This window comes from Rattus norvegicus, chromosome 2, assembly GCF_036323735.1.
Source record: "Rattus norvegicus strain BN/NHsdMcwi chromosome 2, GRCr8, whole genome shotgun sequence".
Classification (NCBI taxonomy): Eukaryota; Metazoa; Chordata; class Mammalia; order Rodentia; family Muridae; genus Rattus; species Rattus norvegicus.
In genome coordinates, this window is record NC_086020.1 from 120,648,408 (window position 1) to 120,663,895 (window position 15,488).

The 15,488-nt window shown below is 40.6% G+C and overlaps 1 protein-coding gene across 5 annotated transcripts in view; it reads right to left on the minus strand.

Annotated features, from left to right (window-relative positions):
• Nucleotides 1-1,037: 1,037 nt before the first annotated feature.
• Nucleotides 1,038-15,488, minus strand: part of Dcun1d1 (defective in cullin neddylation 1 domain containing 1) — a 51,435-nt gene continuing 36,984 nt past the window's right edge. For 4 of the 5 annotated variants that reach the window (XM_006232261.5, XM_063281774.1, XM_006232262.5 and 1 more), the window contains 3 exons: nt 6,321-6,403; nt 6,004-6,100; nt 4,383-4,873 (listed from right to left, as the gene is read on the minus strand). In XM_006232261.5, coding sequence (XP_006232323.1) covers nt 4,794-4,873; nt 6,004-6,100; nt 6,321-6,403 — 260 coding nt within the window. In that variant the 3' untranslated portion in view covers nt 4,383-4,793. Of the gene's footprint in view, nt 4,874-6,003; nt 6,101-6,320; nt 6,404-15,488 lie in introns of all 5 variants that reach the window. The other variant, NM_001395100.1, reaches the window with a different exon arrangement.

Consider the following 15,488-nt stretch of genomic DNA (forward strand, 5'->3'; position numbering starts at 1 on the left):
TAAAAGAGTGGGTGGGTGTGGCTTAGTATTGCTTTGCTTGTCTAGCATACACAATGCCACCTTTGATCTGTGCCACTCAGGAGGTGGGGGCTAGAAGATCAGAAGTTCAAGGCTATCCTTGGTTACAAAGGGGTTCTGAGAACAGCCTAAGAGTCCATGAGGCCTCCATTTCCAAACAGTAACAACAAAAGCAAAAGTGAGTAACTACAAAGGAATTCTCTTTAAACCACCCTAGATAGAGCCATTACCCTTTGGGCTGTGATAAGTCTGCTCTTTTCACCATGATTTCTATTATTATTATTATTATTATTATTATTATTATTATTATTATTAGAGTACACTGTAGCTATCTTCAGACACACTAGAAGAGGATATCAGGTCTTACTACACATGGTTGTGAGCCACCATGTAGTTGCTAGGATTTGAACTCGGGACCTCTGAAAGAGCAGTCAGTGCTCTTAACCACTGAGCCATCTCTCCAGTGCCATGATTTGTTCATGAGAGGTTTTATGTTATTATTTTTGATGATGTTTGTTTTTCAAATTAACCTGGGGCTGGAGATTGAGGATAGTTTGCTGGGCGACTCAAGTCTCGGCAGCTGCTTTAGCTCGCTAGCAAGGGCCCTTGGCTCTAGCTGTCCGGGATCCCGTGCACTCTTTTGGCCTTAATCAGCACCTGTAATCATGTATACATACCACACATACCCTCAGCCACATAATTTAAAATAAAAAAGACTCTAGAAAAACAATCAATGAAAGAGAAGTCAAAAGCTGCATTAGCACTGATTACTGAGCCCAGGGCAAGGCTGTCCAAGAGGTGGCTATAGAAAATGACATTTCCTAAACAGGCAATATAGAAAAGATGCCACCAAGAGGGCCCTGAGGGAACAATGGTGACAGTTCCAAGCTTATCTGTTTTGTCTCCAGATGAAGCCAATTCAGCTAAATGGAGTAAATGGAAACCAGAAATTAACTTCACTAAACTCCTATGAAACAAAAAATATTGCTTTGATTATAAAAATGGAAGCAATAAAAAGGTTCAGAAATACACTCAAGTTTATAATCAATTAAATGGTGAGCCAGTGTGACCCTATCCGTCATCTGTTATATAAAAACCACAATTCAGTTATTAAGATAAATAGTTCACATTTTAAAACATTTATCATTACATTATCAAATTTGATAAACTCTTATCAAAACATCTCAGCATTCAATATAAATCATATTATTCAAAGTTTAAGGTAACAACAATAACAACAACAAAAAAAAGCCCAGAGATGTCAGGTAAATATTTCCTATTAAATACAGTTTAACATTCAGAGCCACATAAATTCTCACTAAAAGTTGATTTATTTTACAAAGGCATACTTTGTAAACAATTGTAATTTTTCCCAACACCATTTTCCCATTTTTAATCCCAAAATTATTCTTAGGTCAACTTGTTTCTTCTATTTGTATGCCAAAATTACAGGTTTCCAACCAGCAGTCCTTAACAGTAACACACCTAAACCCCTAAGCAGAGTGGGCATGGAATGACTCAAAACTTATCATCAAAGGAAAAAATAAATAACTACAGTAGATCTCTGAGGAAAAGAGTCGTCTATCTTGTCTAAGAATTGTTCAGGAGGGCTGGAGAGATGGCTCAGCGGTTAAGAGCACTGACTGCTCTTCCAGAGGTCCTGAGTTCAATTCCCAGCAACCACATGGTGGCTCACAACCATCTGTAATGAGATCTGCTGCCCTCTTCTGGTGTCTGAAGATATAGCTACAGTGTATTCATATACATAATAAATTAAAAAAAAGGATGAAGGGTTAAGTACTTTAAAAAAAAAAAAGAATGTTCAGGAAAGAGATTACATAAAAGGCTTCTGACGTTTTTGCTGAGTGAATTTACTGTCACTAAACTTTTAAAAAGCAGGACGACGGATGCACACTCACAACGCTGCCGCAAACAACAACACAGTCAGATGACCGTGCGGTGAGCAGTCGCGGCGAGCAGTCGTGGACACGAGTGTGCACTTGGCATAGCTTCTCTCCCCCAGAGGAGCCACTAGAGTTCGTCTATCATGACTCTTCTGCAAACGTCCTCAAGTATAGTCTAGCTTTGTGAAACTCTGAAACACTGAAATAAGATGTAAAGGATTTAGTCATGGCAAATTTACTGAAGCTTTTATTGCCTCCGTGGGTAATATGACAGGGGTTGGAAAGACACACTTGAACTTACAGAGATATGCAGATGAAGAGAACCTTGACCAAGTATTTTTATATGTGGGTACTTCTCATTTTATACATTTTACTATTTAAAAAGCTTTACATTTAAAAATGTGTACCTGTTATGACATTTGGCAAAAAGTAAACTCTCCTTGTGGCTCTGTCTAAAAAAAGAAAGTAATCAGCTTGGAAACCTCACCCAAAGACCCCATGAACTGAAGCAGTAGAGCTCGCTGTGTACGCACATGGCCTCTCTCTCAGACTCACCGACGCCCCTCCCCCAGCAGGGTAAGCATTTTTAGTACAAAACATTCCCTATAACCAGACATTCACCCTCAGAATAAACACATTAAATCAACTTTCTTGTTTGAGCCCTAGCAATGGTTTTAATTCTAAGATGCCATCACTGTGAACAGCCTTAACGTTTTTTGCTACATAATCAAAAGCTTTATATATTTTTGTTTATAATTACACAGTAATTGTAAATGTTTAGTGCCAAACTGATGACAATCACTATTTTGTTCCAAAGTCTTGCATTTAAAAATAAAATCTGTAAAACCCAAAGCATTAGGCCACACACAAATATCAAGATTTTTATGAAAAAAAAATTTATGAGGCAGGGAAAGAAGCTAATGGAGTCTCATTTGAAAACAAATCGTATCTGAATCAATCAATCTGAAAACAATACCAAGAACTCAAAATGTTCCACGTAGGGAATAAACAATATAGGTCTGCAAAACTTTTAAAGATATATATATATATATATATATATATGTATATATATACACATATATCTTTAATTTTTTTCATAATTGAAGTTCTTCATATTTACAAAAATAAAATCAAGAAATACTGAAAACAGCAAGATTCTATTTTCTTTTAATAACCAATCCCTGTAACATGAATAGAAATTTACTCTAAGCTTCTTTTGGTAGAAATGCATTCCTCAATTAAAGTTATGATTGGATTAATGATATGTAAGTTTTCTATGCATTCTCCAAATCATGTGACTAGAAAGCAGTTTTAATCATTTCCATATCTGCATAAACTGTTCTGCTATTCTGAGGAACACTCCTTAGTACCCTGCAGAGGACCTGGATACATGAAGCAAAATCTGTTCCTACTGAAGACCAGTCACCCAACATTTAGGTCATCATTTTAACTTCCTCATGGAGATATTTATGAATACACGTGTCAGTGTGTTAACAGACAAACAAGCATTTTCAGCAGGAGAGCAATTCGTGAGTCCTGTCATAGAAAAAAAAAAACCCAAAACCAAAACAAACAATCAAGACTGCATTCTGCTTTGATGTGGAAATAGCAAATGCAAGGGAAACAAAAACAGTCAAAAGTCAAATAATTTATACAACAGAAGCCATTGGTATTCTGCACCAGTGCTCGCCTGTCTGACAATCTCCGCTCTTGGAGTAAAGACTTGGCAACCACAGTGATTTAGCAGTAAAGCCATTTCAGCAGCCAGCCGTCAGCAGGGCTGGCCAACTGCCTGAAAGAGCAGTGCCACATGAGAAAGGGTGAACTTCACGGCTCATCACAACCATTTTGAAAATTTAAATCTTACTGTCTTCTTATAAATTAAGTGAATTGCATTGTGTTCCATTGTGCGATGACAAAAAATTAAAAAACAAAAACAAAAACAAAAAAAACCCCAAACCTAAAACCCTCATGCCTAAATTTAGAGTATTATATTGTATAGCAATCCAAAACATTCAAAACCAATGAAATAGTTTAACTTATTCGAAAGGCATAGAAGCCTCTCCAAGCGTAATGGAATCCAATGATGTGGTGTATGGGTGCACATGAGTGGGGTCTAACATTCCGTCTCATTACAATACTTTAAATCAAAGCTCACTGTAGGACACTGTGTACACACGGGTAAGACAGCCACAGACTTGTTTTGTAGAACCTTCGCGAGAGTCTGAAACACAGGGCATATTTCAGGGAGTCATCAAATTATCCTTTTTTTATGTGTTGGTTATTTTGACACGTCTTTATCAGGTATTCTACTCACACCAACAGTGCATATGGTTTGCCAGGAAAACTAAATTCCCCCAAATCAAACACCACTCCAGATGCGGTACACTCAGATAACACTCTCAGTTGAAGTGCTACAGCATAGTCTTTGCAACTAGCCCAAAGCATATACTTAACAAGTTTTTATAAATTGTTTGTGGTGTTCATTATTATGTTTAATTCTTATGCCAAACTGTTTTCTGATGAAGACAGCATTGTGCTTTATGCAAGAATGGAAACCTCAAAATAATCCCCATCAAGCGTCTATGACTTATGGGAAGACAAACTAAGATGGTCCACAGGTTTAAGATGGAATCCACAATGTTGGATTATAAATGTTTAGAGTGGCCCAGACTAGAAGACAAGCCCAAACCACCAGCAGAAGAATGGAGTACGGTAGGTCCGAGATGTATCCTTAAAGTTTTGTCTCAACCCTCAGTTTGAACTATGAGGATTGATCTTCAGTTCAGTCCAGCCAGCAGAAATTGACTGTGCATTTTTCCGTTGTGTTTATTGTACAGACTATGTACATTCTAGAAGGTTCCTTTAGTGCTACACTGTTGTACTTTTTGTCCCAGAAATTTGAGGGCGTGCAAATTCCACAAAGTCATCAATAAGAACAGGCCATGCTCCTGAAAAAAAAGAAAAAAATGGGAGGAAAGGGAACAGAGAACAGCAGAATCAAAGCTAACATTTTACTAGGATCCTTTGTTGTTCATAGCTTCCTCAGAAGAATTGTAGAACGTTACTCTTATCACTCCCACTGATCACTCTTTAAAAATACCACCATCATGTCTTCTGTTAATGTAGCCTGTCTTTAATCTATTATTCTAAAGTGGGGTCCTTGCTTAACCAATGAAGATTATATCTTCTGAGCAATAAATCAGTAATACAGTAGTAGTACGGTTTTCAGAGATTTTTGTTAAGTCAGGCAGTCCACTTAATGATGTTGTGAAAAGTTCTACAGCTCTTATGAGCACCTCTCACTTTTAGTGACAAGGAAGTGGAGGCTAAGCCGCAAGGTCCTAGGACATTGTGAAGACAGGAAGTCTACGGGAGACCTTTCAAAGAATATCCTACACTCAAACATTTAAACAATGATTGGTTGGTTCTCATAAGAAACTAGGCAACTGTGAAGAATTAACAGATAGAGTTTATGAACAATGGCTGAATGCAAGAAAGGCCACCAGGCAGCTGGAATCATTTCAAATTATACAAATCCAGCACACAAGTTTGCAGACAAGACTAACAGAAAACAAACAAAACCAAAAACAACCTCACTAGATTCAAATGCGATAAATACATTAAGAGGTTGCAACTCCTAAACTGAAGATGTTGAGGTATGAGTGGAGATTCTTATGTCTCTCTAGAGGACAAACACTGGGAAGACTTTTTTCTCCTTTGTGTGGTGCTACAGAGTCCAGACCCCACAAATGTTCTGCACCTAAGCTAGTACTTCATCCCACCCTCCTTCACAGCAGTTGGCTAAGAGGCAAAAATGAATGAATGAGTGAGTGAATGAATAAAAATAAAATAAAAAATTCTGATTAGGCACTCAAATGCACTTGTGTTACAGCAAGTGCTTAGCAGATTAAAGCCTAGGTTCAATTTCTAGCACATGTGCGCACACACACACACACACACACACACACTCACACTCACACATACACAGTGGGGTCTGTATATGTAAGAACTCAGAAAGCAAGGTCACTTCCATGGAAACAGTGGGTGAAAGGTCAGGCAAGGCAAATGCTTTTGCTACCTTCTTCATCGTAATTGGACATGTCATCTGCAATCATTGAACTGAAGTCTAACAGAAGATTCCACGTGTCTTTTGGTATTGATCGTTTATGATGCTCCTATTAAGATATCAAAAACAAGATGCCTTTAAACTATGGAAACGGTTGGGAAAAGCTAGTTCAGCTGTTACAAAACATTAGAAAATGTAACACTTGTAAATGAAATTCTGGTAATCAAATTTCTCATTTACGTCCATGACATGCTGAGATTAATGATGCCTTGAAATAAATTAATATTTAAGTATAGGAGAAAATAGAAACTGAAAAAATGTTAACTTACCAACAAAAATTTATTCCATAAGTCTAAGAATTTAAATCTTCCATTAAGCACTAAGTTCCAGTAAGCAATGGCCATTTCTAGATCTGTAATATTAAAAATAAGTTATGAACTTTAATGCTTTGAATATATGTCCCTGCAAAAGAACAGTGAAACAAAGAAAGCCAGTTGCATTCTGAGTGTCATAGATCAAACTTTTCTTAAAGACCCGAGTCCACATGTGTAACCTGCTGTCCACATGTGTAACCTGCTTCCATTCCAGTGAGCCTCCAGGCAGGGCCTCTGGGGGAATAACAACATGGCTTACCTCACAGGGTGTTCTGATGTGGACAAGCTGGTGCAGTTACGCACTTTCCCACTGTCACGTACTCACATGTGGAGGTCCCCAGGTTCAACAGGAACCTTCCAACATTCTGAGGCAAATAACTATTTGCTGTAGTGGCTGTGTATACAGCATGGGCCACTTAGCAGCACCCAGACTTTATCATCAGACACCAATATGTCTCTCATACAATATGTCTCCAAAGACAACATCAACTGATTAAAATGCAAAGGATTGCTCAATTTCTAATCTTAAACTTCCTACCCTCCACAGTTGATGTCTAGCATGTCCTAACTATAAAGGGCCATGAAAATATTGTGGGCTTGCTTTGTTTGTTTAAGCTTAAGTCTGTTGCTCTCTTGCCCCAGAACATCATTCTCACAAAATGCATGTTCATGGCAAGGTTCACTCCTCAGCACCATGGGAAAATAAAGTAATTTAAAAATTAAACACTACTAATAACCTATGTTTTTTAAATTTCCCCATGACAACATAAAAGGCTCTTTAGCTGTACATGAACACAGAAGGCTACAGGAGTGATCCTGCCAACACCCACTGTGACAAATTCCAACTCACTCTGCAACAGAAAGGACAAGTTAGATCTTCTCAAGGGACTCCAGTAGCTGAAGCTGCTACTAAGCCGAGCTTTTAAGAAGAGACTACGCCTGCTGCTATCATGGTGCCCACTGTGATGCTCAGAGAATCGCCTCTGAAACTACAAATCAGAATTAAATGCTTTCTTCTATAATTTGCCTTTGTCATGGTGTCTCTCACAGTAGAAAAGTAACTACATCAGGGTTCCTTAGTAATTAGAGAAATACAAACAAACGACTTTAAGATGTCAGCTTATTGCAGTCAGAATAGCCAAAATTGGCAAAACTTACAGTAAAAGTTGGCAACGACAAAAGGGGAGAGGAGAACCCTCACTTGTTGTTTAGTGACTACACTGTTAAGAATTCTTAAAAAGCTAAAAATAAGTCTCCAATATAGTCCCTTCCTCAGCATTTGTGGCCTGAATAGGAACAGTCCCCTTCATATATTTGAAAGCGTGGCCATTAGGGAGTGGGATGTGGTGCTACTAGACAGGGAATAAGAGGGGTAGCCTTGTTGGAGTAGGTGTGGCTTTGTTAGAGGAACTGTCACTGGGGTTGGGCTCTGGGGTTTCAAATGCTCAAGCCAAGGCCAGTGTCTCTCTCTCTCTTCCTGCTGCCTGTGCCTCCAGATGTAGAACTCTCAGTTCCTCCAGCACCATGCCTCCTCGTGTGCCTCCTTGCTTTCCACCATTCTGATAACAAACATTATGTCTGAAACTCTAAGCCAGCCTCAATTACATGCTTTCCTTTATGAGAGTTGCCATGACTGTGGTGTCTCTTCACAACAGTACAACTGTGTCTCTCAGAATACGGTTCATGAATGAAGCTGTGTGAGCAGAATTCTTTTTTTTTTTTTTTTTTTTTTTTGATGTAACAGCAAGAGGTAGCTTTATTAACGAGATCCCGGGTCTTAGCGGGATCCCGGGTCGACACATATCTCACACAGGAGACAGAGGACAGAGGAATCGACCCCGAGCCTCCAGACTCGGGGGTTTATATAGGGGCATTCTCGAGGTTACACATGATTGGTCAATTCAAATGGTGCACAGTTACTTTCGGCTCGAAATTACATCAGCAAGGAGTACATGCTCTCTAGCAGCTCGGCAGGCAGGTAGGGTGGCTCATCTCACTCAGGGGGGTGAAGGAAGGGGAGGGGGTGGCTACAGATGGTCAATGTCCTTGGGGCTGATAGCTGGTTTGGCAAGTCCTATCTAGCAGAATTCTTAAAGTGTGTGAGTAACTCCAAGGAAGCAAGAAAAAAGTCTTGTACCCTCCATTTCTCTGTACTGTGGGTTGTTCTTGGGCTTTCTGTGCCCTCCTCAAGTACAGTAAATAGCAGTGGGTTTACTTCATTATCTTATTAGTCTATTCAGATGATGGTTCCCACCACTAGTTGTCCTGACTCTATACAGCTGAAACTCCTCTGACCTGTCCTTCTGACTGCAAATTGAACTCAAGTGAACTCTGCTCATCTGACCTTGCTTACCCGTCAGAATATTGCAGAATAGAATTGTCCGACACTGAATGAAGTTGGCTATTGCATCAGACTTCAGTGCACCTCATTTCTAGGTTCTGCTCCCCAGTGTTCATGCTGCCAACTAGAGTGGTGACCAAGACAGAAGAATTCCAGGAGTGGGTATTGCTGTGACAGGCCTCATAACGGTTCTTGTTCACAGATTCTGGACTTCGGGTAGGAGGGCAGCTAGTGCTTGATGGTGGGCCTCCTACTAGGAGGGAAGGCAACAGTGCTGAAGGCTGAAGGCGACATGGACTATGAGGCCTGGCCCAGAGGTCTCAGGGAAAGAGTGTTAGTAAGCAGCCCAGAAACCATTCTTAGGATATTTTGCCAAAGGATGTGCCTCCTTTTATCCTTGTCTGAAAAGTCTACCAGAGGCGAAACCAAAGAGCTTTGGATTAAATGGCATTGGCAGAGGTGATATCAAGGCAGCCCAGTGCTGACTCTGCCCTGTGACTGTCTGTGATCACTCTTCTGTGGTCGAGAATGAAAAGGTGCGAGCTAAGCAGACGAGAATACAAAACGCAGCTGGAGGAGAAAAGGTGACTCTGATAATAGAGCTAAGTCCAAGGTTCAAAGACAGAAAAGGTTAAAGAAAAGCCTTATTCTAAATGTAATAAACAGAGTGGTACCCTCAGGGCAAGATCCCAACCAGCTAGGCTTCTAACTTGTGAAAAGAAATTAAGAAAAGGTTAGGCCGTGAACAAATCATCGAAAATAGAAGACTGATGCAGGTGCAATTGAACGAAGGGGTCATGATCCAGCCCCAGCAAACAGCAGAACTTGGCAGCTTTGGCCATGTAGTCCTGGCATCAGAGTCAAGGATACAAAGAAAAGTTACAGAGTCTCCCTCTGCGATTAAGGAAAGCTGCTGAGGCCAGGCATATGTGCCTGTATGGAGCCCAGAGAGGCTTTTCCATGAGGCTGTGAAGGGAGTCACAATTAAGAAACTGCCATGAATCTCTGAAGAGACTTTGGACTTGTAAACAGTGTTGCCACTGTGGTACTATATGGCTACAAGCCTGTGGTAACCAGGAAGTGAAATGTGGTGTTTGAATAGGAATGGCCCCATAGGTACTTATAATTTGAATATGTGGTCACTAAGGAGTGGTGCTACTTGACAGGGATTACAAGGTGTGGCCTGTTGGAAGAAGTGGGTCACTGGGGTTTCAAACGCTGAAGCCAGGCCTACCTATTCTCTCTCCCCCTCCCTCTCCCCACTTCTCTCTCCCTGCTTCCTGTAGGTCCATTCATAGAACTCTCACTTCCTCTGGCCCCAAGTCTTTCTGTGTGCCACCATGCTTCCCATCATGCTGATAATGAAATATACTTTTGAAGTTGTAAACAGCACCCAATTTAATGCTTTTCTTCCTAAGAGCTGCTGTGGTCATGGTGTTTCTTCATGGCAACAGAACACTATGGCAGGACTCGACATCCTACTCCACAGACACCTGCTTAGCTCTATTCAGTTCTATTCACAGTAGTTAATAGAAACAACCTGAACATCCTCCACCTGATGACTGGGTAATGAAAATGTAGTTCATGTACACTACAGAAAACTGTAAAGAAGAAAAGAAATCATAAAATTTCCAAGTAAACGGATGGAACGTGTGTGTGTGTGTGTGTGTGTGTGTGTGTGTGTGTGTGTGTGTGTGTGTGTGTAAAGTAATCCAGATCAAGAAAGGATCTGGGTTTTACTGATGTGAGCAGGCACCATGACCAAAGCAACTCTTACAAGGATAACATTTAACTGGGGCTGACTTACAGGTTCAGAGGTTCAGTTCATTATCATCCAGGCAAGAACATGGCAGCACCCAGGCAGGCACAGTGCAGAAGCTGGGAGTTGTATCTTCATCTGAAGGCTGCTAGAAGACTAACTTCCAGGCAGCTGGGTGAGGGTCTTAAAGCCCACACACACAGTGACACACCTACTCCAACAAGGCCAGACCTCCTAATAGTGCCACTCCCTGGGGTAAGCATATTCAAACCATCACAGTAACATAATGTATTCTCTCTCAAATCCATACTTCATAGCACCAGATCTTTAGATGTAAGTATATAATTTGGAGTAACTGCAGAAGCCGGGAAAGAAAGAGAGACTGTGGGGTAGAAAGCTTTAGATTGGGTCATCACAGGATATGGGTCATGTGAAAGAGGAACATGAAAAAATGGGGAGGGAGGCTCTAACTGGAGATGGAAGGTGGGGAGAGGGGGCAGAAGGAAGCAGAGGGAGGAGAGATAATTAACACTCTAATATATTTGAAATAGTCATGAGGAATCATAGTTTTGTATTTATCTAAAATTTCAGAAAATATATATGTCTATTTGTACACACACACACTCTGTTTAAGTTATGCTACTTAGGGTGATAATGTCCAGCATGAGCTTCCTCCTTGAGGCCTAGTATTTCAGTTAGAAGACAACATGCAGATTGCATAGAAGAGAGGAATCATCCTCTTACCCAGCTGTGATGTCTATGAACCACAATGACAGCATGGCATGCTGTCCCTACAGATGCAAAATGATAGCACTTCTGTCCTGAGAGTGACTGACAACAGTCACCTACTACATGGAAATCACACCTAGTACTGTCAACTTAGCCATCTGTGGTTGGTGAGGACACGGATCTTAGAGGACTGCCTACTATTGCACGGCCATAAACTTGAATGACTCCTAACTGTGTTTTAATTATTTATCCTTACACCCATAGATGAGTGTAGCTCTCTCTCACACACCCCAATAAAAGAAGTTTCTTTTTGTGGCAGTCCAGGCCATTACAGACAGTTACAACTGATTAGAATGCAGAGAGCTAATGATGCGGGTGCCCCACCTGATACATCCACAACAGACCAGAGCACCCAAGTCTCGGGCACACTGCTGACGAGGAAGTGGAAAGCATACAGAAGCAAGGCAACTGCTACAGAACTGTGTCTTCTAGAACATGCAGCGTTTCAGGTCTCTATTTATCCTGAGGTTGTATGACCTTGTATAATATACATCCTAATGGCATCATTTTTCAGCATATTTTATGATAACATTTTTCTTTTGAATAGTCTCCTTCCTTTCCCCTCCCCCAATCTTCATTGCCCATTCACTTGCTGATGGACGATTAGGTTGATTCTGACTCTTTGCTACAATGTAAGAGTAGAAGCTACGATCCACAAACAAGAGAAAACATGCAGCATTATCTTTCTGGGTCTGGGTTACTTTATTCAGGATGATGATCTTTTCTAGTTCTATCCATTTACCTTCAAACTTCATTTTTTTCTTTACAGCTGAAGAGTATTTTATAGATTTATTATTAAAAAGATCTTACAAATAAAAATCACACACCAAAATGAACCAGACCCAAAGTCTATGCTAAGCAAAGACCTCAATGAGTTCCTATGCATTTAGAATTACCGACTCTGAGGCTGTACAGCTTCCGACTGGGTTTTACAGTCACTGATATATATATTTATACACTTATCTACCACCAAAGATAAAAAGTCCACGGCAGAGTTAGACCTAAAACTGATTAGCTTTATATCCCTCCATAACTCATGTCGATCACCTACCTATCCTTTCCTCATGCCTTTGTCTTCCTCTTTTCTATACTCAATCTGTGTGTGTGTGCGCGCGCACGCACCCAGGTGCACACGTTTTACTGGGTAGGTTCCACACAGAGAAGGAATATGTGCTTCAGTCACCTGGTGCTCTGTGAAGTCTGGCTGATCCCAAAGATCTCTGGTGTCATTTTCCAGTAAAAGTGGTCTGGCACCTTAAATCACAGAAACCACTTACTCACGTATCACACAATTAAATTACTAACGTTAACCAGAGGAGAGACGGGCTTTGACAATGAAATTTATAGACCTTGATGAAATTGAAACAAAAAAAAATTGTGTTTTTGCATTATAAGAATTAATGTTGCTAAAAATATCACAAAACACCTAAATGATGTACAAACTCAATGACATTTTCAAAGAACTAGGAAAACCAACCTTAAAATTCATGGAGAAGCATACCCTGCATAGGGCATGAAGACCTAACTCAGTGGTACACCACTGTCTAGCATGCGCAAGAACCACGGAGCGACCCTAGTACCACAAAAATCCAAACAACAAAGTCAGAATAGCCAAAGCAGTCTTCAACAAAAACACTAACATCTGGGCCAAGCAAGGCATTTGCTGTACAAGCCCAGCAACCTGCGTTCAAGGCCCCACACCCACATGAATGTAGACAGAGGGAACAACTCCCTGACTGCCTGCACCTCGGCATGCATGCCTCTGCGCTCATACATGCACACACCCAATGACAAACATAAATTGACAACATTAGCGTAGACATCGGTCTCTTGGTTGAGACCTCAAAAACACAAAGGCTAAAACAGAACTCAAACCAGGAAACTTTAGCATCATTACAGAACTAGAGTGAAGAGAAAATCTACAGAAAACACTTGTAAACTGTTTATCTGACCAAAGGCTAATTACAAAACTAAATAGAGAACTGAAAACAATAGCCACAAAACCTTCCAAAAAATAAAAGAATGGGCAAGTAGTCTGATACATCTTTGTCAAAGAAGAAATACAAATGGCCAACAAATATATGAAAAGAGTGTTCAAAAATGCAACTCAAAACTCCCATTGGAAAAGACAGAGACGACAAACACTTGAGGCTAGTGGTTGTCTCGTGCTCCTCCAGGGCCCACTTAGGGAAGCTCACAACCTCCTGCAATGCCAGCTCCAGTGGGCCCAAGGCTTGCATTCGCCTTTGCTGCCTCCCTCACACGCACTGTCAAACGTCAAACGCGTAAACATATACTCACTTAAAAACCACTTGAAAAGGATGTAGAGAAAGAAAAACTGGGACTGCAAATTACTGTGGTGGTTGTGGTGGGGAATTATGGATGGGGGGAGGGGAGCCACTCAAAAGACTAAAACTGGAAACCAGGCATGGCTGTACCCATCTCTAATCCCAAAGGGTTTGAAGCCATCCTAAGATCACACATTTAAAAAAAGGAGAGACAACAAACACAAAGATGTACCATATAACTCATATATGTTCTAAGGCAACAACTGGATATCCAAAGAAAATTAAACCCTCCAAAGAGATAACTGCACTTCCATATGTACGGTAGAGCAGAATCAACTTAGGTACAATGACAAATCCGAAAGAACACGAGGATGTTCCACAATAATTATAAAAACATTTACAACATTTAGTGAAATTGGAGGATACAAATAAACTACCTAAATTCAAAGAGAATACAGATACATGTCTTCTACACTGCCAGAGTCCAGCTTGGCCAGTAGGACATGGTTTCTTGCCCCTGGAAGAGAGCCCGCAGGGTGTGGGCCTCCGCAAGTGTTGACAGTTGCTGTGGGGATAAGGCTTGTTTGTATAATAGTGTACTTATTTTCACATTCCTCCTTCGAGGAATAAGACCTCTGCCAAGGCTAACAACTCCATGACAATCAGAGACAGCATGAGTCTGGGAGGCAAGGGCATGCCTATGTCTCAGCAAAATGGTAGAGCATGTGACCTCCAGGACAGCCCTTAAGGCTGTGGGAAAGCATGCTAAAAACATGAGTTCAAAAATATATAATTTCTCAACTATGCAAAATAAAAGGATGCAATATGAATTGCTTAAGGAGCCTCACAGATGTAAAGGAACAGAGGCAGCTGCACTATGAGTCAGCAGGTCAGAAAGATACCAAGAAAGGAGAGAAAGAAAATTAAAGATTGGTGATCACAAGGCAAGATCCTACCCAGCTAAGTTTTTTTGTTTATGCTTACACCAAGGCAGGTAGATTTCTGAGTTCAAGGTCAGCTTGGACAGAGCTAATTTAGGTCCAGGCATGGTCAGGATGGTAATTTCAGGGCAGGGTGCCATCCAGGTATATTACTGTCTGTGCTTGTGCTTGCTGTCTCTTTCTCAGCATCAAGGAGCTGGGATCACGGGATGCTGACTCATGGGATAATCAAAACGGAACCAGGGGTAAAGACTGAATTGATAAGTAAATAAAGGACTGGGCTTTTGGTCTACAAGAGCCATCCAGACAGTTTTTAGAACAGCAAGAGAAAACTGTCTCAAGCAGAATGAATGAACACACACACACACACACACACACACACACACACACTGGAAAGCCATCTCGAGCAGAACATAGACTGCCAGCTTGGACTTAAGAGTCCTTAGTTTTGCCACTCTGAAACACCCCTTCTCTCTCAGAAGCCCTCTGCAAGCCAAGGCTGGCTCTTGGCATTATGCTCTGAAAGACAGTAACTCTCAACTAAGATTATTATATCCTGCAAAATTTTCTAGCATGATTAGTGGAAAAGAAAAAAAAAACTTGTATGGTAAACAGACAATGTATGAAAACTAAGCCAGTACTAGAGAGGCCTAAAGAAGTTCTATGCACTGAAGAGAAAAACATGTATGTGCATATGAGGACACAGAAAAGAAACACCACCATAGGGCAGTGGATAAGCAAATAAGGAACATGCAGGGCATAATAAAGTGACATGAATCTATAAACACCCTTCGATAATAACTTGTAATATTTAACACTAGACTTTAAAGCACAATTTGAAGAGATCAATTCATACTGGACAAGGGAGCAATCAAAAACTGCTTTAATACACATGTGCTTTTACTTGTTAGCATACAGTATACTAGATATCATGCATGGCATTTTCAAAGTACACTTGGGCAGATTTTCTCTTCCTCTTATTCCCCATCTTCCTGGTACCTCTAG